Source organism: Podarcis melisellensis (assembly GCF_964234715.1).
Source record: "Podarcis melisellensis genome assembly, chromosome: 5".
In the NCBI taxonomy this organism is placed as follows: Eukaryota; Metazoa; Chordata; class Lepidosauria; order Squamata; family Lacertidae; genus Podarcis; species Podarcis melisellensis.
In genome coordinates, this window is record NC_138537.1 from 41,614,434 (window position 1) to 41,628,602 (window position 14,169).

The window sequence follows — 14,169 nt, forward strand, 5'->3', positions numbered from 1 at the left end:
CCCGCGCTGCGTCCGGGCTCGGATTCTTTCCCCTTTCTCTCCTCCCGGGAGCGCCGGGACTTCCTCCTTTCGTCCTCGCCAGTCTCAGCACCGAAGGCAGAGGCTGGCAGTGGGGTAGGGTGGGATGTTGGTGGAGCTGCAGGGCACCCCTGCTCCCCTCCAGCCCCCAGGTTTTTTACTGTCCAGAGCCAAAGGCCGGCGGAAAAGAACGCGTGAACAGAGAGACAGACCCTTGCTTACCTACCCATCTCTCGGGCTACTCTTGCGCGAGGTTTCCGCGTCGGGGCTGGGGAGAGACGAGGCAACGACGGTCAGGGGGTTCCCGTTATTCGCCTCCGGTTGGGGCTGCTCTTGCCAAGCCACCTTTTTGTAGCAAGACTGTTAGCAGCGGCGACGGGAGGCCTCCTACCCGGCAGTTGGAGAGAAGGAAGCCCGGTGCGCGCGCGGAGTGGGGGGGGGGAGGCCAATCCCCTCCCCATCTCCCCCTTCCCCCTCCCTCCGGATGCGCGCAGGCCCCCTCCGGGAGCCGGCCTGGCCCCTCGGGGAACCCGTGCCGAGAGGGTTAACCCCGGAGCGACTCCCCTTTACCTTTGCGAGAGCGAAAATGTCCGCAGGCGGCGGCTCTTCCAGGGGCGGCGCTGGCGAACAAGGCGTCTTGGCACCGGCCCCGGGGAAGGCTGGTCAGGGGCGTGAGCTCCCCTCTCCCACCAGCACCAAAACATTGGGGGGCAGGGGGAAAAAGGCAGCTTCGCCCCCACGCTTTGCACTCCGGACAATTAGCCGCCCGCGACTGGCTGTGCCCGGCGCGGGACTTAATTCGGGGAGCCCCCCTCGGCCTCGGCCCAGCATGCCCTGCCCCAGCGCTGGCCCTCCCGGCTTCCTGGCCCTCTTGGCCCCTGGACTAGCGCTGCTGGCTCACCTCTCGCTCCCCTCGCAGGCCGGGGTGAGGCGCCTTCCCGCCGGGACTGGCCCGCAGGGCGCCCCGGGCCGGACGCTCATCCTCCTGGACGTGAGCGCCAGGAGCCCCCTCCGCGTCACCAGCGAGAACTTCCTCTCGCTGCAGCTGGATCCCTCCATCCTCCACGACGGCTGGCTGGACTTCCTCAGGTAAGGAGGGGCGGCAGCGGCTCCCCGGCCTTCCCCACCCCGCGGGCTCGCTCCCCTCCTGCCAGCCCGCCTCGGCGCCCCCCTCCGCCCTGCCGCGCGCTACCCCAGCGCGCCCTTTGCGCTCCGCGCGTCCCCCCTCCACGGCCTCGCCGAGCCGCGGCTGGGACGCGAGGAGGAGGCCGGGCCATGGTTCCTATTAAGATGCACATGTTTGCAATGGAGAAAGCATCTCGAAAAGGCTGGCTGGAGGGGGGGGGGAGAAAAATGCTGCCGCTTGCCTTAGCCCCACCGCCCTCGCCCGGTTCTGGAGCGGGTTTCAGCCCCGAAAGGGCGAATCTGAAGCTGATAACCGTCGATGTCCCAGGGGGCGGTCACTCCAGGGCTTCTTTAATCAGGAGAACCGCTCCCCTACGCGATTAACGGGGCCCTGATGGGAAAGAGTCCGAAGGAATCCCTCCAGAGCCCGCGCCGATGCCCAAGACGGGGCGGGCTTGCCCTCCAGCCGGTCCGCGGGGAAAGGGAGAGGGGCGTCCCAGGGTCTCGTCGCTGCCCGCCGGGAGAGCGCAAGCTCCAGGTATCCTTTCTCAGCCGCATCTCTCCCGGCTGCCTCCGGAGGGCTGGAGAAGATGCCCCGTCGTCCCTCTGGGCGGTCTTCCGTGGGGCGAAGGGTGGCTTTCCGGCCCCTTGGCGACGGCAGCCGGTGCGGGAGCGCAGCCCTTCTTTGCTTCTCTGGGCAGCCTCCTCTTTCCCTTCGGGCCTTTGACGGCCTGACGGGCTAGCGGCGCCCTCGGTGTGCACCGGGGGAGGCGCGATGGCGGCGCTCCGAGCGCGCCTTGCCTCTCCGGTCGGGCCCTGGGCTGCGCAGGATCCGTCCTCTCTCACGCAGCTCCTTGTCCGCGCAGCTCCCGGCGTCTGGTGACCCTGGCCCGTGGCCTGGCGCCCGCCTTCCTCCGCTTCGCCGGCAAGAGGACCGACTTCTTGCAGTTCCAGAACGTGAAGAACCCGGCCAAGAGCCGAGGCGGACCCGGACCCGACTACTACCTCAAGAACTACGAGGACGGTGAGGCTGCGGAAGCGCAGGCAGGGGCCGCGGCGGGGAAAGAGGGGCGAGGCGGCGATCCCGCTATTCCCTGGACGGGACGGACATGGGGGGATGCGATCCCAGAGACGGAGGAAGGATGCTCACTCTGCAGACCCCGGCAAACCCTTCCATTATCAGTGATTGGGCGATGGGGAGGAGAGGCAGGCTCTTCTTATGGGGGAAAGGAGGCTTATCACGGCGAGCTAGTGATAACGATAAGGAGATGGCCCCTAGTGAACTGGGGCCAAAGTAAGCTCTCTGCTTATTAGGGTCTTTTTGCTGCCAGCAGTGGCTGAGCCCATGCAGGTGACTTTAAAACAACTCACACATTTACACCTGACTTGTGATTAAAAGCCCTCCTGTGCTGCTTGGCAGGATGGTAAAGATGCCTAAGGCTCCCAAGCAGGGCGGCAGGGAGGGTCAGATAATTTGGTCCCTGGTATCTTATGCAAGAAACAGTTCAGGTGGTGATGGGCTGCTACCCCAGACCCAAACAATACCCTCCTTGCAGATGTGCACCTGCTTCTGTGCCAGCATGTTTGGAGTGTGGCTCCAGAGAGTGTTGAGGACATCAAGGCATATATGCTGGGATGGTTGCATGACACAGCCTGGCTTTTCTGATGGTGCATTGGGAGGGCTTATGCCAGGCAGACATCATTAACCCTTTTGCTCTGTGTGTATTTTGCAAGAGAGCTAAAAGTGGTTGCTAAACTGTGTCCACAGGTTGTATTTCACTAAGCTTTACTCATAATAGACTCCTTGAAATTGATGGACATCAATTAACACATGACTAATGTAGGTGTGTTAATGTTAATGGGTCTACTCTGTGTAAAGGTTAGTTGAATGTCACCCTATAGGTCCATGTGTGAGAAGAGCAATTTGGTATTCAACTGGTGGTTCAGGACCCACATTAGGTTGCATCCTGATTTTTGGTAAATATGTGGTTTTTTGGGTGTGTGTTTTTTAAGGGTCACCAAATTCATGTTTGGGTAAAAGATGAGCTGAGGGTCTGAAAAAGCTGAAGACTAGGGGGAAAGGCAGAGGAGAAGATTCCACCTGTAAGAATGCAGGAGTAGCTTTGCTGAATCAGACCAGACACCCAGCTAATCCCCACACTCTCCACAGCAGTAGGCAGTCAGTTGCAAGGCAGGGAGGAGAAAACCACCCCCTCTTGTTTACAGTACCTGGTAATTGAAGATACATTGCCTATAAATAGGAACATTTGGTTTTTATGCTAGCATGGCCAATGAAATCATCTTTACCCATGAACCGGCTTAATTCACTTTTAACAGTGGACTCCTATCTATATTTACCCAGAAGTTCCACTTGGTTCCGTGGTGCTTACTCTCAGATAAGTGGGACTAGGATTGCAGCCTAAAGTGGTTGCTATCAATTATGCCGTTTGCCTGTCCTCTGCTTACTGCCAGTTGTTACACCAGGCACAACTGGTGGGCAAAACTAAAAGCAAAGTACATGGAAGTACAAATTACACTTTGTGAGTGTGTGATTTAGGCAGAAATCCAGAATATGCAAATATCAAGATAAAAAATGGAAAGCAATAATCTAAACAAAAACCTCATGGTTATCATGCAACAAAGGTCGGTCGTACAAAGTGTATGGTGTCTCAAAATCTACCAGAATTCACAACCCTCCAAAATCTACCCCTCGGACGGGGTGAGGCAAACTCTCCACAAGGATTTATTTACCGTATATTTAGACCATTTCATAATTAATTGTATATTTAACTTTTCTTCTACTGTGGAATTGTGGCTGGATGAATATTTGACAAAACACTTTGAGTTTAAGAGATATAACATACAAAGAAGTAAACAGTGCATCTTTCCCCAGGAACACAGGCAATTTCAATGGATTAGTCAGCTTGTTGAGAGAGACATAGAATAGTGTAGGACACAGTAACCCAAGGAAACAAGGGTAGATGGAGATGCTTCCTTGCCTGATCCTTCCCTGCCATCCATGGTATAGTTGGTGCTGTGATTTGTGCACTGACTTCTCCCACCTTTATCCTCTGGCTGAGATTACGATATTCCCTCATCCTTCATTTTTATCTTGGAGATTCCAGGGTACTTTACCTTGGTGGCACCCGCACAAAGGAGTAGAGAGCACAAAAATATTGGGGAGAGTGTGGAAGGGGCAAAGTGCATTTTGGGATGGGGAGAGCTTTGTCCCACATGCTATATTTCTTTTAAAAAAATATATGGTATATTTCATATACATTCAGGTTGTCATCAACGTCTTTTCTCTGATGTGAGCCTGTTGATTTTGATGGAGTTTAGTTTTCCTGTAAGCATGCTTGGGGACTGCAGCCTTATTTTAATTTCTAGTGTATGATTCAGTTACAATTTGTATGTAAAAAGTGCATTTTCTTCAAGCAGCTGTTGGACTCTGCCAATGAGATGGTGCAAGGCTAAGCTGCTTGTTTCCCCTCCCTATGTTTGGTGATACCTATAGTACTTAAAGGCAGAAAATCTGAACTGCGCACGTATCCCACATTTAAAGGACATTATTTCCCCCAAAGAGTCTTGGGAACTTTAGTTTAGTTTATCCTACACAGAACAACGGTTCCCAGCATCCTTAACAAAGTTCCCAGGATTCTTTGTGGGAGATAATGCGCTTTAAATGTATGATGAATATGCATCCTTGGTTTTTAACGCCTGGTGGTTTTCAAGAACCTGCAACAGTTCTATCACACCAGTCTGGGCAAATGGAATGCATGCCAGCATTTCTGGTGAAGCTGAGTATTTCCGGTGAAGGTGAGCAACACAATAAGGGGCAGGTTTGGGCCTGTTTGATGCTAGAAAGGCCTGGCTCCATGTTACAGGGTCCATGTCTTTCTCTTAGCAGGAGCCTGCCCATGGCTTCCTTCCCCACCCACTCCTTTGCCACTTTTTGAACTCAATAATTCAAGCTGTATATATATATATATATATATGTGTGTGTGTGTGTGTGTGTGTGTGTGTGTGAGAGAGAGAGAGAGAGAGAGAGAGAGAGAGAGATCCTCCGCCACCACTGCCAACTTAGAAGTTGTATATGAATACTAAGGGCTACGCATTAGATCAGTAATTCTTACAGAAACCATATACAGCAGACACACAACTACAGCAGCTCCTGCTCCTTTTGTTAGCTGAACTGAATTTATAACTGGATCAGAAATGAAGGAGAACACCTCTAGACACCTCCTTTTACAGCACACATTTTCTCTCCTTCACTTACTCAGCTCAGGGTGCTTCTGCTCCACGTCCTGACAATTTGGGAAAAATATCAGTCTGTACTTCTTTCTCCCTGTTTCAGGGGTGATCCTTGGGAGTGAGGAAAGACACAGGGCATTTTCTTAACAGTAGTAAACTTCTTGCTCAATACTTTAGCATCTGCTTAGAGTCAAGACTTCATGTCTGTAGCTGAAATAAATGCTGGTAAACACATAGGGTTGAAAAGGTTTTCCATGAATGCCCAGTTTTCTCAGTTAACCTTTGGCTTGTTAGAAGCAGCTTTTCTAGCAAAGTATATTTGCTTATTATCATTTAACCATGGATCTTGCTCTCAAATTTTCCACCCCATTTGTAAACAGCTGAAATCCCATAATGTTTGTAAAGTTTGACTTGCTGCCACAAAAAAGACTACACTGGAGTAGTGCCTCAATGGTAACATAAGGTCTCCCTCACACATTTTTCTAGTGCTGCAGTCCTGTAAAGACTTACGGTAATTTAGGAACAAGCCCCAAGAAGAACACAGTTGTACAGGATTGGACTGCAAAGTCCAAGTGGTTGAGTTTATTATTTCACAAGCCTAAATAGTTATATGAACGTTATGTCCCTTTTCTAAATACTGATTTCAACTTAACTTCTTCCTTCTAAGCAATATATGTAGAATGGCCATTTTTCTTGGGATTTATTATTTTCAGCAGGGCTGAAAGCTGCAATGACTAATTGCTAATTAAGCAATTAAATCAGAACCACTCCCCATCAAAGGGAATTCCTGGCAGCTGAAGACTTTGATGTAAACCATCCATGTGCCCTTCTTGACTTAGGAATGTCGGAATGATCACCCTAACAATAAATTAATAGTATGTAATATTTGGATAGGAGTATTATCTTGAAATACATTCAAAAGTCCATCTGCCTGTAATATTTATTTACATACATTGCTCTGGGAATTAACTTTCTTGCTTATTTTTGAAAAACAGTAATTAGTTTTAATATTTCTATTCATCAAAGGTTTTAAGCCTCTCTTCTTGCCTAGACAGATGACCTGGTTGAAGATTCTGCAACTTCCCAGATGTTTTGGGCTCTGTTTTCCTCACTGCTAGCCAGCAGATCCAGTGATAAGGGATTATGCTAGCTGCAATTCAGAATATCTGAAAGGTACCAGGCTGAGGAAGGCTGGTCTAGACTTCTGTTGCATAAGTACTGAGATTTGGTGTGTGGACATTTTTGCTCACACTCTTCATTGCTGTGATACACTGGCTTTCACTGTACAAGACAACATGCTAAGCACTCTGGATTAATTACTGAAGGGTAAATACAATCTCTGGGTGTGAACTCACAGTTTATTTAAAATTGGAGGTATCTAGGGGACGTATTGACATATTCAGGTTATAACTACTCAGTTTAAAGCCACAATCCTATGCAAACTTAGGAAATGTAAGAAGCTACCTTAGTTTACATCAGACCATTAGTCCACCTAGCTGATAATTTCTGGTCCCCAACCTTTTTTGAGCTCTGGGGCACATTTGCAAAATCTAAGCAACTATTGCAGACACTGCAAAATGACTTTCACAGAAGAAGAACTGCAGATGCTTAGAACACACCCAACCCTGACCAAAAACCCGGCATAACACCTACAAGCTCCACAACAAAGAAGACAGACAAAAAAAAGCAGCTAAGCCCCACAAACACTGACAAGGAAAAGGCAAAAAACCAACCAATCCAACTCTCAATTAAAAGAATTACACAAATTAGAACCTTGGAGAGGCAGGGAAACCTTGGTGCATGCCCAAGTGAGTTTCTGAGGATGCCATGGTGCCCACAAGAACCTCATAGGGCACCCCAGACCCACAACGATTAGCAGTGGCTCTGCATCATTTCAGGCAGGAATCTGTCCCAGCCCTGTTTGGAGATGCTGGGGAATTTAACTGTTTTCCTTTCCCACTGAGCTAAAGCCTCTTCCTTACATGGGAATAAGCTTCATTCAGTAATAATGGTATTTACTTCCAAGTAAACACCTACAGAAGGGATGGGACCCCTGATTGAGCCCCACATTGGGCAAAAAGATTCCTGCATTTCAGGAAGTTAGACAAGGTGACCCTTGTGGTCTCTTCCAGCTCTATGATTCTACTTTATAATGTGATCATGAGACATCCAGAAAGTATAAAACAATGCAGCTACATAAGAACATGAATCATTCCCCAAATATAATATGGATTGTCCCTGAATCTTCCTGCCACATTTGCCATCCTCCCCTTCAACTCCACTGTGGCCTGTCACACCCTTTGAGAACCACCGCCTTAAAGGAACAACATAATCCACACTTGCCGATTCTCAGTATAAACCAAAAAATGCATCACTAGAATCTAAATTTAGAGATGCAAATGTATATCATTTTAAGTTCATAGACTTTTAGGATGAGTGTCCTTTTAACAGAGACTATACAAGAGTTGGTTTGTGAACTGCACCTTCAGTATTAAGATGATAACCTCTGGTCTGGAGAAAAACAAATGAGGAATCAGACTTTAAATTCCAAAGGAAAGTAACAAGATCCACGTGGGTGCACACACACCCCTTTCAGCCTTTCTTTGGCTGCATGACCCAGGAGGCTGTTAGCTGAAGATTTTCCATAAGTCATTACTGAGGAAGCCAATTAATCCCAGACAGACCTCAGCGGGTAGGTCGGCAACAGAGAGGATGTCTCATAGAGATCTTGTCTGCCTGGACAAGAGGCTTCCAGCCCCAGTTCCTTTCTTTCCTCCTATGGCTTCTTTTTGATGCAGATACCTCAGTCAGAAGGGGTGATACTAACCTGAGATTCTCTTTGCAGGCATGGATAAAGTGCCCCCACCCCCCACATCCTGCTTCACATATACGTACTTCTGCCGGCTCCCTCTCTCCTTCCCACCCAAAATTGCTTTGTTGAGGCCACTACAGTTTAAAAGCTAAAGGAGAAACTTCTCATCGGTAGCATAAAACTTCTCTGACCAAGAGCTGTGGTTGGTTCACACTAAACATTTGCAGAAATAAGTGTTCACTCAGCCCAAAGGTCAATATTTCAACAAGTTGTGGTAGGGAACTTACACTTATTAAATGTCTTCGCCCAGGTTTCTTTGCTGTTGAGTGACTGCGGCCTTTTGTTTCTTCCATTTTTCCCTCCTGGCAATAAAGTTGAAATGTAGCAGCCCTTCAAAATGAAGTTTCTCATAGAAGTTGTAACCACAGGTCTTAACTTTTCATCACTTAAATGTGGAACAGAACCATTGCAAATGGGGGAAGGAGGGAGGGGACACATGTGGTGTGTATCAGAGATCAGTGTAAATCAGAAAGGTGTGGTGAGGGGGATTTCCTGCCCACAGGCCCAGTGTTCTTACTGGCTCCCCTGCACAGGCTCTTGGAATTGCAGACAGGACCTTCTTCCCACAGAGTGTTACAGAGAACCATTCTTTTTTGTGGGCGAGGGGAGGCAAAGATCCTTGCAACACCCTCAAGACAAATTGGCTGGCCATGGCATGGATGCATGTGATGAGGCGATCCATATTTGCAACAACATCTAACCTAATGTACAGACTGTGTTCTGCAAACATGGGTCTGTTGCTGGCTGCTCTGGAAACACCTTCTGCTTCCCTTCAGATAATAGTGAAAATGTATGAAGGGGAAATGCACACCTTCCCTTCTGTACAATGCTTTGCATTGTCCTGACCACTATTGCAAATCCTGCTGCACCTTCAGATCAATCATTGTTAAACTATGTCAAGTACCATGTTTTTCTTGAGTAGGAATAGTTTTGTTGGCTTGCTTTCTTGGAGCACTGCCTGCCATTATGGAATTAACTTTTGTTTCCCAATTTTCAGGCAACAGGTGTAAAAATAACAAAAAGCCTTGTGGCTCAATGTAGATGAACAAATGTCACGTTTAAGGTGCCAGAAGGCTCTTAGGGCTCTTCTAGATGAACTGTTTATTGAGCATTCATTCCAATCTGCTTGTGTGGAGGTTATATGATGCTGTGCCAAGGGATTGCACATGACGTGTGATGCTAATTATTTCCCCCCAAGAGTTAAATGATAACTAATCAGAGGCATTACAGGAGAGCTATGAGATTCAGGTGAGGGTCAGATGCCTTGTCAATCCCAGCAGGTATATAAGAGGAGACTGCCCAAACCACAGAATGCATGTGCAGAGTGCTGGAGATCCAGAATGCATGTGCAGACTGCTGGAGATCCAGACACAGGAAAAAGAATGTCCAGCTTTTGTGGCCATTTATAATCTTGTCTTTTCCTCCAAACAACCATCTCTTGCCCATTCTGCTAGTTCCTGAGGCTTGTTTGGTGGCAACATGGGGGAGAGACTTTTCAGTGGTGGTGCCCTGGTTTTGGAACATCCTCCCTACAGAGATATGACTGTCACTGATGCTGATCTTTTGGCGCCAGCTAAAGACTTGGCTGCTTGCCCAGGCCTTCATTGGAGTTAAATGTCAGACTGATGGTTGTGATTATTCTGATTATGATTTATTGGCTGGGCAGGCCGTGTCGGCCTTTAATATATCTGCTGGGATTGACAAGGTATCTGACCCTCACCTGAATCTCATAGCTCTCCTGTAGCTGCCTCTGATTAGTTATCATTTAACTCTTGGGGGCAAATAATTAGCATCACACATCAAGTGCATGGAAGTTGCCGAACCTGTTAACCAACTAGAAGGATTACTGTTAATAGCACCAGTTTTCCTATAACTTGATATCGCTAGATAGTTTTGATGAACTGCAAAAGCATTTTTAGTTTGCTTTCTGTTGCCTAATAACTTCTGCAGCCTAATAACTTTTCTTTATTAGTGCCACTTGGTTTTGTACGATTCCTTGCAAATGAAGGAAAACAACTTTTCTGCGTGTATATGTTGATAATATAATTTTGGTTACTGAGGACAAACAAGAATGTACAAAAACAAGATTGGGTGCAGGCCTGGCCAGGACATAGGTGTCCTGACTGTGACAAAGGTGACCTGTGTGCTTGCTTGCTTGCTTACTTGATTAACAGCTGTTGGGAACTTCAAGGTCCCTTCTCTCCCTTCTTATGGTCTTTGTACTGGACCTGGAGACTCCAATAGAGAGCATTCCATGTCAATAAGGAGGGCAAGTGGGCACTCTATCAAATGACAGGACAGGAGTTATATGAAGCAGGGTCTTTTCAGTGGTGATGCCCATTGTATGCCTCGCTTTTCCCAGACCTGCTCTCTTTTGGCCTGTATTTTGGAGCTTTATAATTTAGGAAGCCTTTGGAAGAAGTGGTTGACAAGTCTTATCAGTTGCTGACGTATGAGTGGATTTTATTTGCTGCTGTTCTGTGCTTCTGGTGCACCAGGGTTTACACCAGCGTAATAGAGTTAGCCAGGATGCCAGAAGGGATACAATTTACAAGCTTTCTCCATTATCTGCACAGCAGGGGGTGTTCAGTCAATAGTGCAAAGGCTGAGCTGAAGCTTTCCCTGTTGGATACCTGCTTTCAGCAGCAGGGGTCGCTGTTTGGTAGTACCCAATTGGTTAGCTGTCAGATTCTAGAGCTCCCTATTGGTGGCTCTTAGGTAATTCACAAAATACAGAGTCCATTCATAAAACACAGTGTTCATTCATAAAGCAGTAACTTAAATCTCCATTGCTACATATTGGGTGTATATTTCAGCAGTTGAACGTACAAGTTTATGACCATGCTGTAGTGTAGTGCTTATATGACTGTGAATAAAAGGTGGCTGGGGTCATTGTCTTGGGGTTTGGGGGGGAAGAGGTGACAAAACTGATTTTCAATAAGTGCCCCCCTTTATTTCCATTACAAGTCCTTAAGTCTGTACTCTGGATGGTGACACCAGGGACCTAGAAGGTGCCGGGCTTGTCAGTCCAACCCCTGCACAGTCTCATCAGTGCTGACCCTAAGGCAATTGGAGCAATTGAGCCAAATTGGGCCCCACGGGCTGCTCCTAAGGGGAGGGGGCCCCTGCACCAGGGCAATCTAGATGGATTTTATTTATATCTATAAGATTTTGCAGACTTTGGCTGTGAACTGGGGCCCTACAAAAAAAAATTCAAGTTGTGCTTCAAATTGGGCCCCACTGGCTAGCCCTGGCTTCAAATTGGGCCCCATTGGCTAGCCCTGAGTCTAATAGTTGCTGGGCCTGTGTTGCCCTGTCCTTGCATGAAGTTCTTGGGTTTACAATTTTAGGAGAAGGGAGACTGCGGCACTGGGGAGCGGGCAAGCTGGTGAAGCCCCCTAGACCTAGAAGCCTGAGTTGCACTGCCCTCGCATCTCGCATGAAGTCTTGGGTTTACAATTTTGGGAGAGGGGAGACTGCACTGGGGAGCGGGAGGGCTGGCGAGGCCCCCTAGATTTAGAGACCCTAGGCTTCAGCCTACTTAGCCTTTACATAAATCCGGCACTGATAGGTACCTAGTTTGTTGAGCTTCTGCTGGACAGTTCTTACATTAGTGAACTTGTGCTACCTTCAGAAATTGAATAGTGCAACTAGCTAGGCAAAAAAGAACGGAGGAAAGACACAATAAATTGTAGTGTAAAAAGAAGGTCAAGTGCTGCCTTTCACATCAACTGCTTGTGATAATTCTTGGTTTTGCAATTAGCAAACTGTGTCTACTTTGGTTTCTTATATGTTGGTTATTTTTAGTTTAACTTAAGTTGCCCTATTAGCATGTCAGAAGAAATGGCTGAACTAAGAAATCCTTAAATAATGAAGAAGCCCAACATTGTATGTGCTTTAAAGGCAATTTAGTGGTGAGTATAGTAGAGAGATTATAGTTTTAGGACCGAGATAAATTTGACTTAGTCTGGTCCAAAAAACCTTCTTGTCATTGCATGATTAATTCAACTTTCTGAGCCTTTGAGCCTGCTCAGGAACAGACACATTTACCAGAACAAATACGGATCCCTGCCCCCATGGCTCCACCCAATTAACAGCTTTTCATTATGGTAGTTAGCATAAATCCCCTTGGGGTAAAATACTCACCTTATCTGATTTTATGCCAAGGCCCAGACACCCTAGTCACCGAATACTTCTAAAAACTTGGCCAGAGAGCTGAGAGAAATCACAGAAGCCATTTTAATGACCATGACCTTTTAAACTAGCTATTTTCAAAGCTTTATAGCTTTCCATTTACTGGCTCTCTTGTCTGATGACCAAGAGACAGTGGGTTTGATCCCTACAGGATGTCTCACTTTCCAGTGTCGCCCTGCCTCACTTATTTCCATACGTGTTGGGGTTTGTTTGTTTTTTGTTGAACAGAAGGTACAATTAAAGTTTCTTTTAAAATTCATTTGGGATTAGTCTGAAAAGTTTAAACAAAGCCCCCCTCAATGGAATTTTTGGGCAATTGCTTTGTGGTGGGGATTCTAGCTCTTGGGAAATATTCACTCAGGTCTTTAGGCATCCCAAAGGAATGCAGGGCTCCACCCACAGAGGAAAGCCTTTTCTGTGGACTCACACGCTCCCTCTGTCTCATACTGGCTGGATGTTTGTCTGTCCCTTGATACCAGTTTAGAGAAGGCTGATGGATGGGGTGTGAGATGTACTAATCTCTGCTGGAATTTCTCCTCCCACTGCAGAGGGGGTCTCCCTCTGGGAAATTATTTGGGATGCTTTGAACCCAGAGTGCAGAGCACACTCTTCTGCCTGAAATGGGACAGAACTTCCAAACTCCCCTGGTCTGTGCCTTATTGTGAAGGCAGAAGCTTTCTAACCTACCCTGGGCTGATATGCCGAGATAACATAGGGTGGCTGGAGCATGCTGCCTACAGAAGGCCTCATTGTGCCTCTGCACTACGGTATGAGGAGTCCTTTACTTTGCTTTTCCAGTCCCCCAAACTCTGGATTTTGTGTCCTGCAGTCAGCCGCAGCTCACCCACCTGCCACTTGGGTGTGCTCCCTTCATACTGCATCCATCTGTGAGTCTGCTGTATCAAGGACTGCACACAGGATGGTTGCACATAGTCATGATTCAACATTCACAGCAAGGACCTGGTGATCCATAGCTGTATTGCAACCAAGTCCAAGAGTTCTAGGCAGAGCTCAACCCACCAACCCAACCCCCATCTTTCATATGAGATCTTGGGCTACTTCTTTGTCAGTACTTGTACACTTAGGTGGGAGTAAGTCCCACTGACAACAGTGAGACTTATTCCCAAGTAAACATGCACACATTTGGGCTAAAGGGGAAACCAGCTAAGAGTCTGGTTTCCTGGAAGAACAGTTAGGTAGTTTTAACTCGTTAAAATGATGGGATGAGAGCAGACAAAGTGGGTGGGATTTTTGTGTCCTTTTCCTTATCCAGCCTCCTATTCTGTTCCCCCCTATATTTCTTGTTCCTAGTTCCTTCCTTCTACCATCTCAGCTGGCTTTTACCTTCCTTGGGAGGAATTGTGAGCTATAAATCCAATAAATAAAAATAATAACTTTTTCCCTCTTTTGGCAGTCATAATTATAATTGCTCAGAATGGGGTGGGTGGGGTAAGGGTGGTGGAGAAGCCCCAACAATAATGAATTGGGATATCAAATGTTGGGAAATCAGGAAAGTTAACTTATTGGATTAAAGACAGGAAAAAACCTAGGAGGAGTTGGCAGGATGGATTATTTTGATAATAAAAAAACTATTATAGGAACAATACAGTTTTACAGCATATTGGTGTTTATTTATGGATATGGAAAATTTCAGTAACATAAGCAGATTGTTGTATACAGACTAATGATTAACCATTAAGTTAAATAAT

At 47.2% G+C, this 14,169-nt stretch overlaps 1 protein-coding gene across 1 annotated transcript in view; it reads left to right on the forward strand.

Moving 5' to 3' along the window:
• The first annotated feature begins 414 nt into the window (after positions 1 to 414).
• HPSE2 (heparanase 2 (inactive)) overlaps positions 415 to 14,169 on the forward strand; it is a 112,285-nt gene continuing 98,530 nt past the window's right edge. The window contains exons 1-2 of the mRNA XM_081912393.1: positions 415 to 1,107; positions 2,010 to 2,167. Of these exons, the coding sequence (XP_081768519.1) occupies positions 503 to 1,107; positions 2,010 to 2,167 (763 nt within the window). The 5' untranslated portion in view covers positions 415 to 502. The remainder of the gene's footprint in view (positions 1,108 to 2,009; positions 2,168 to 14,169) is intronic.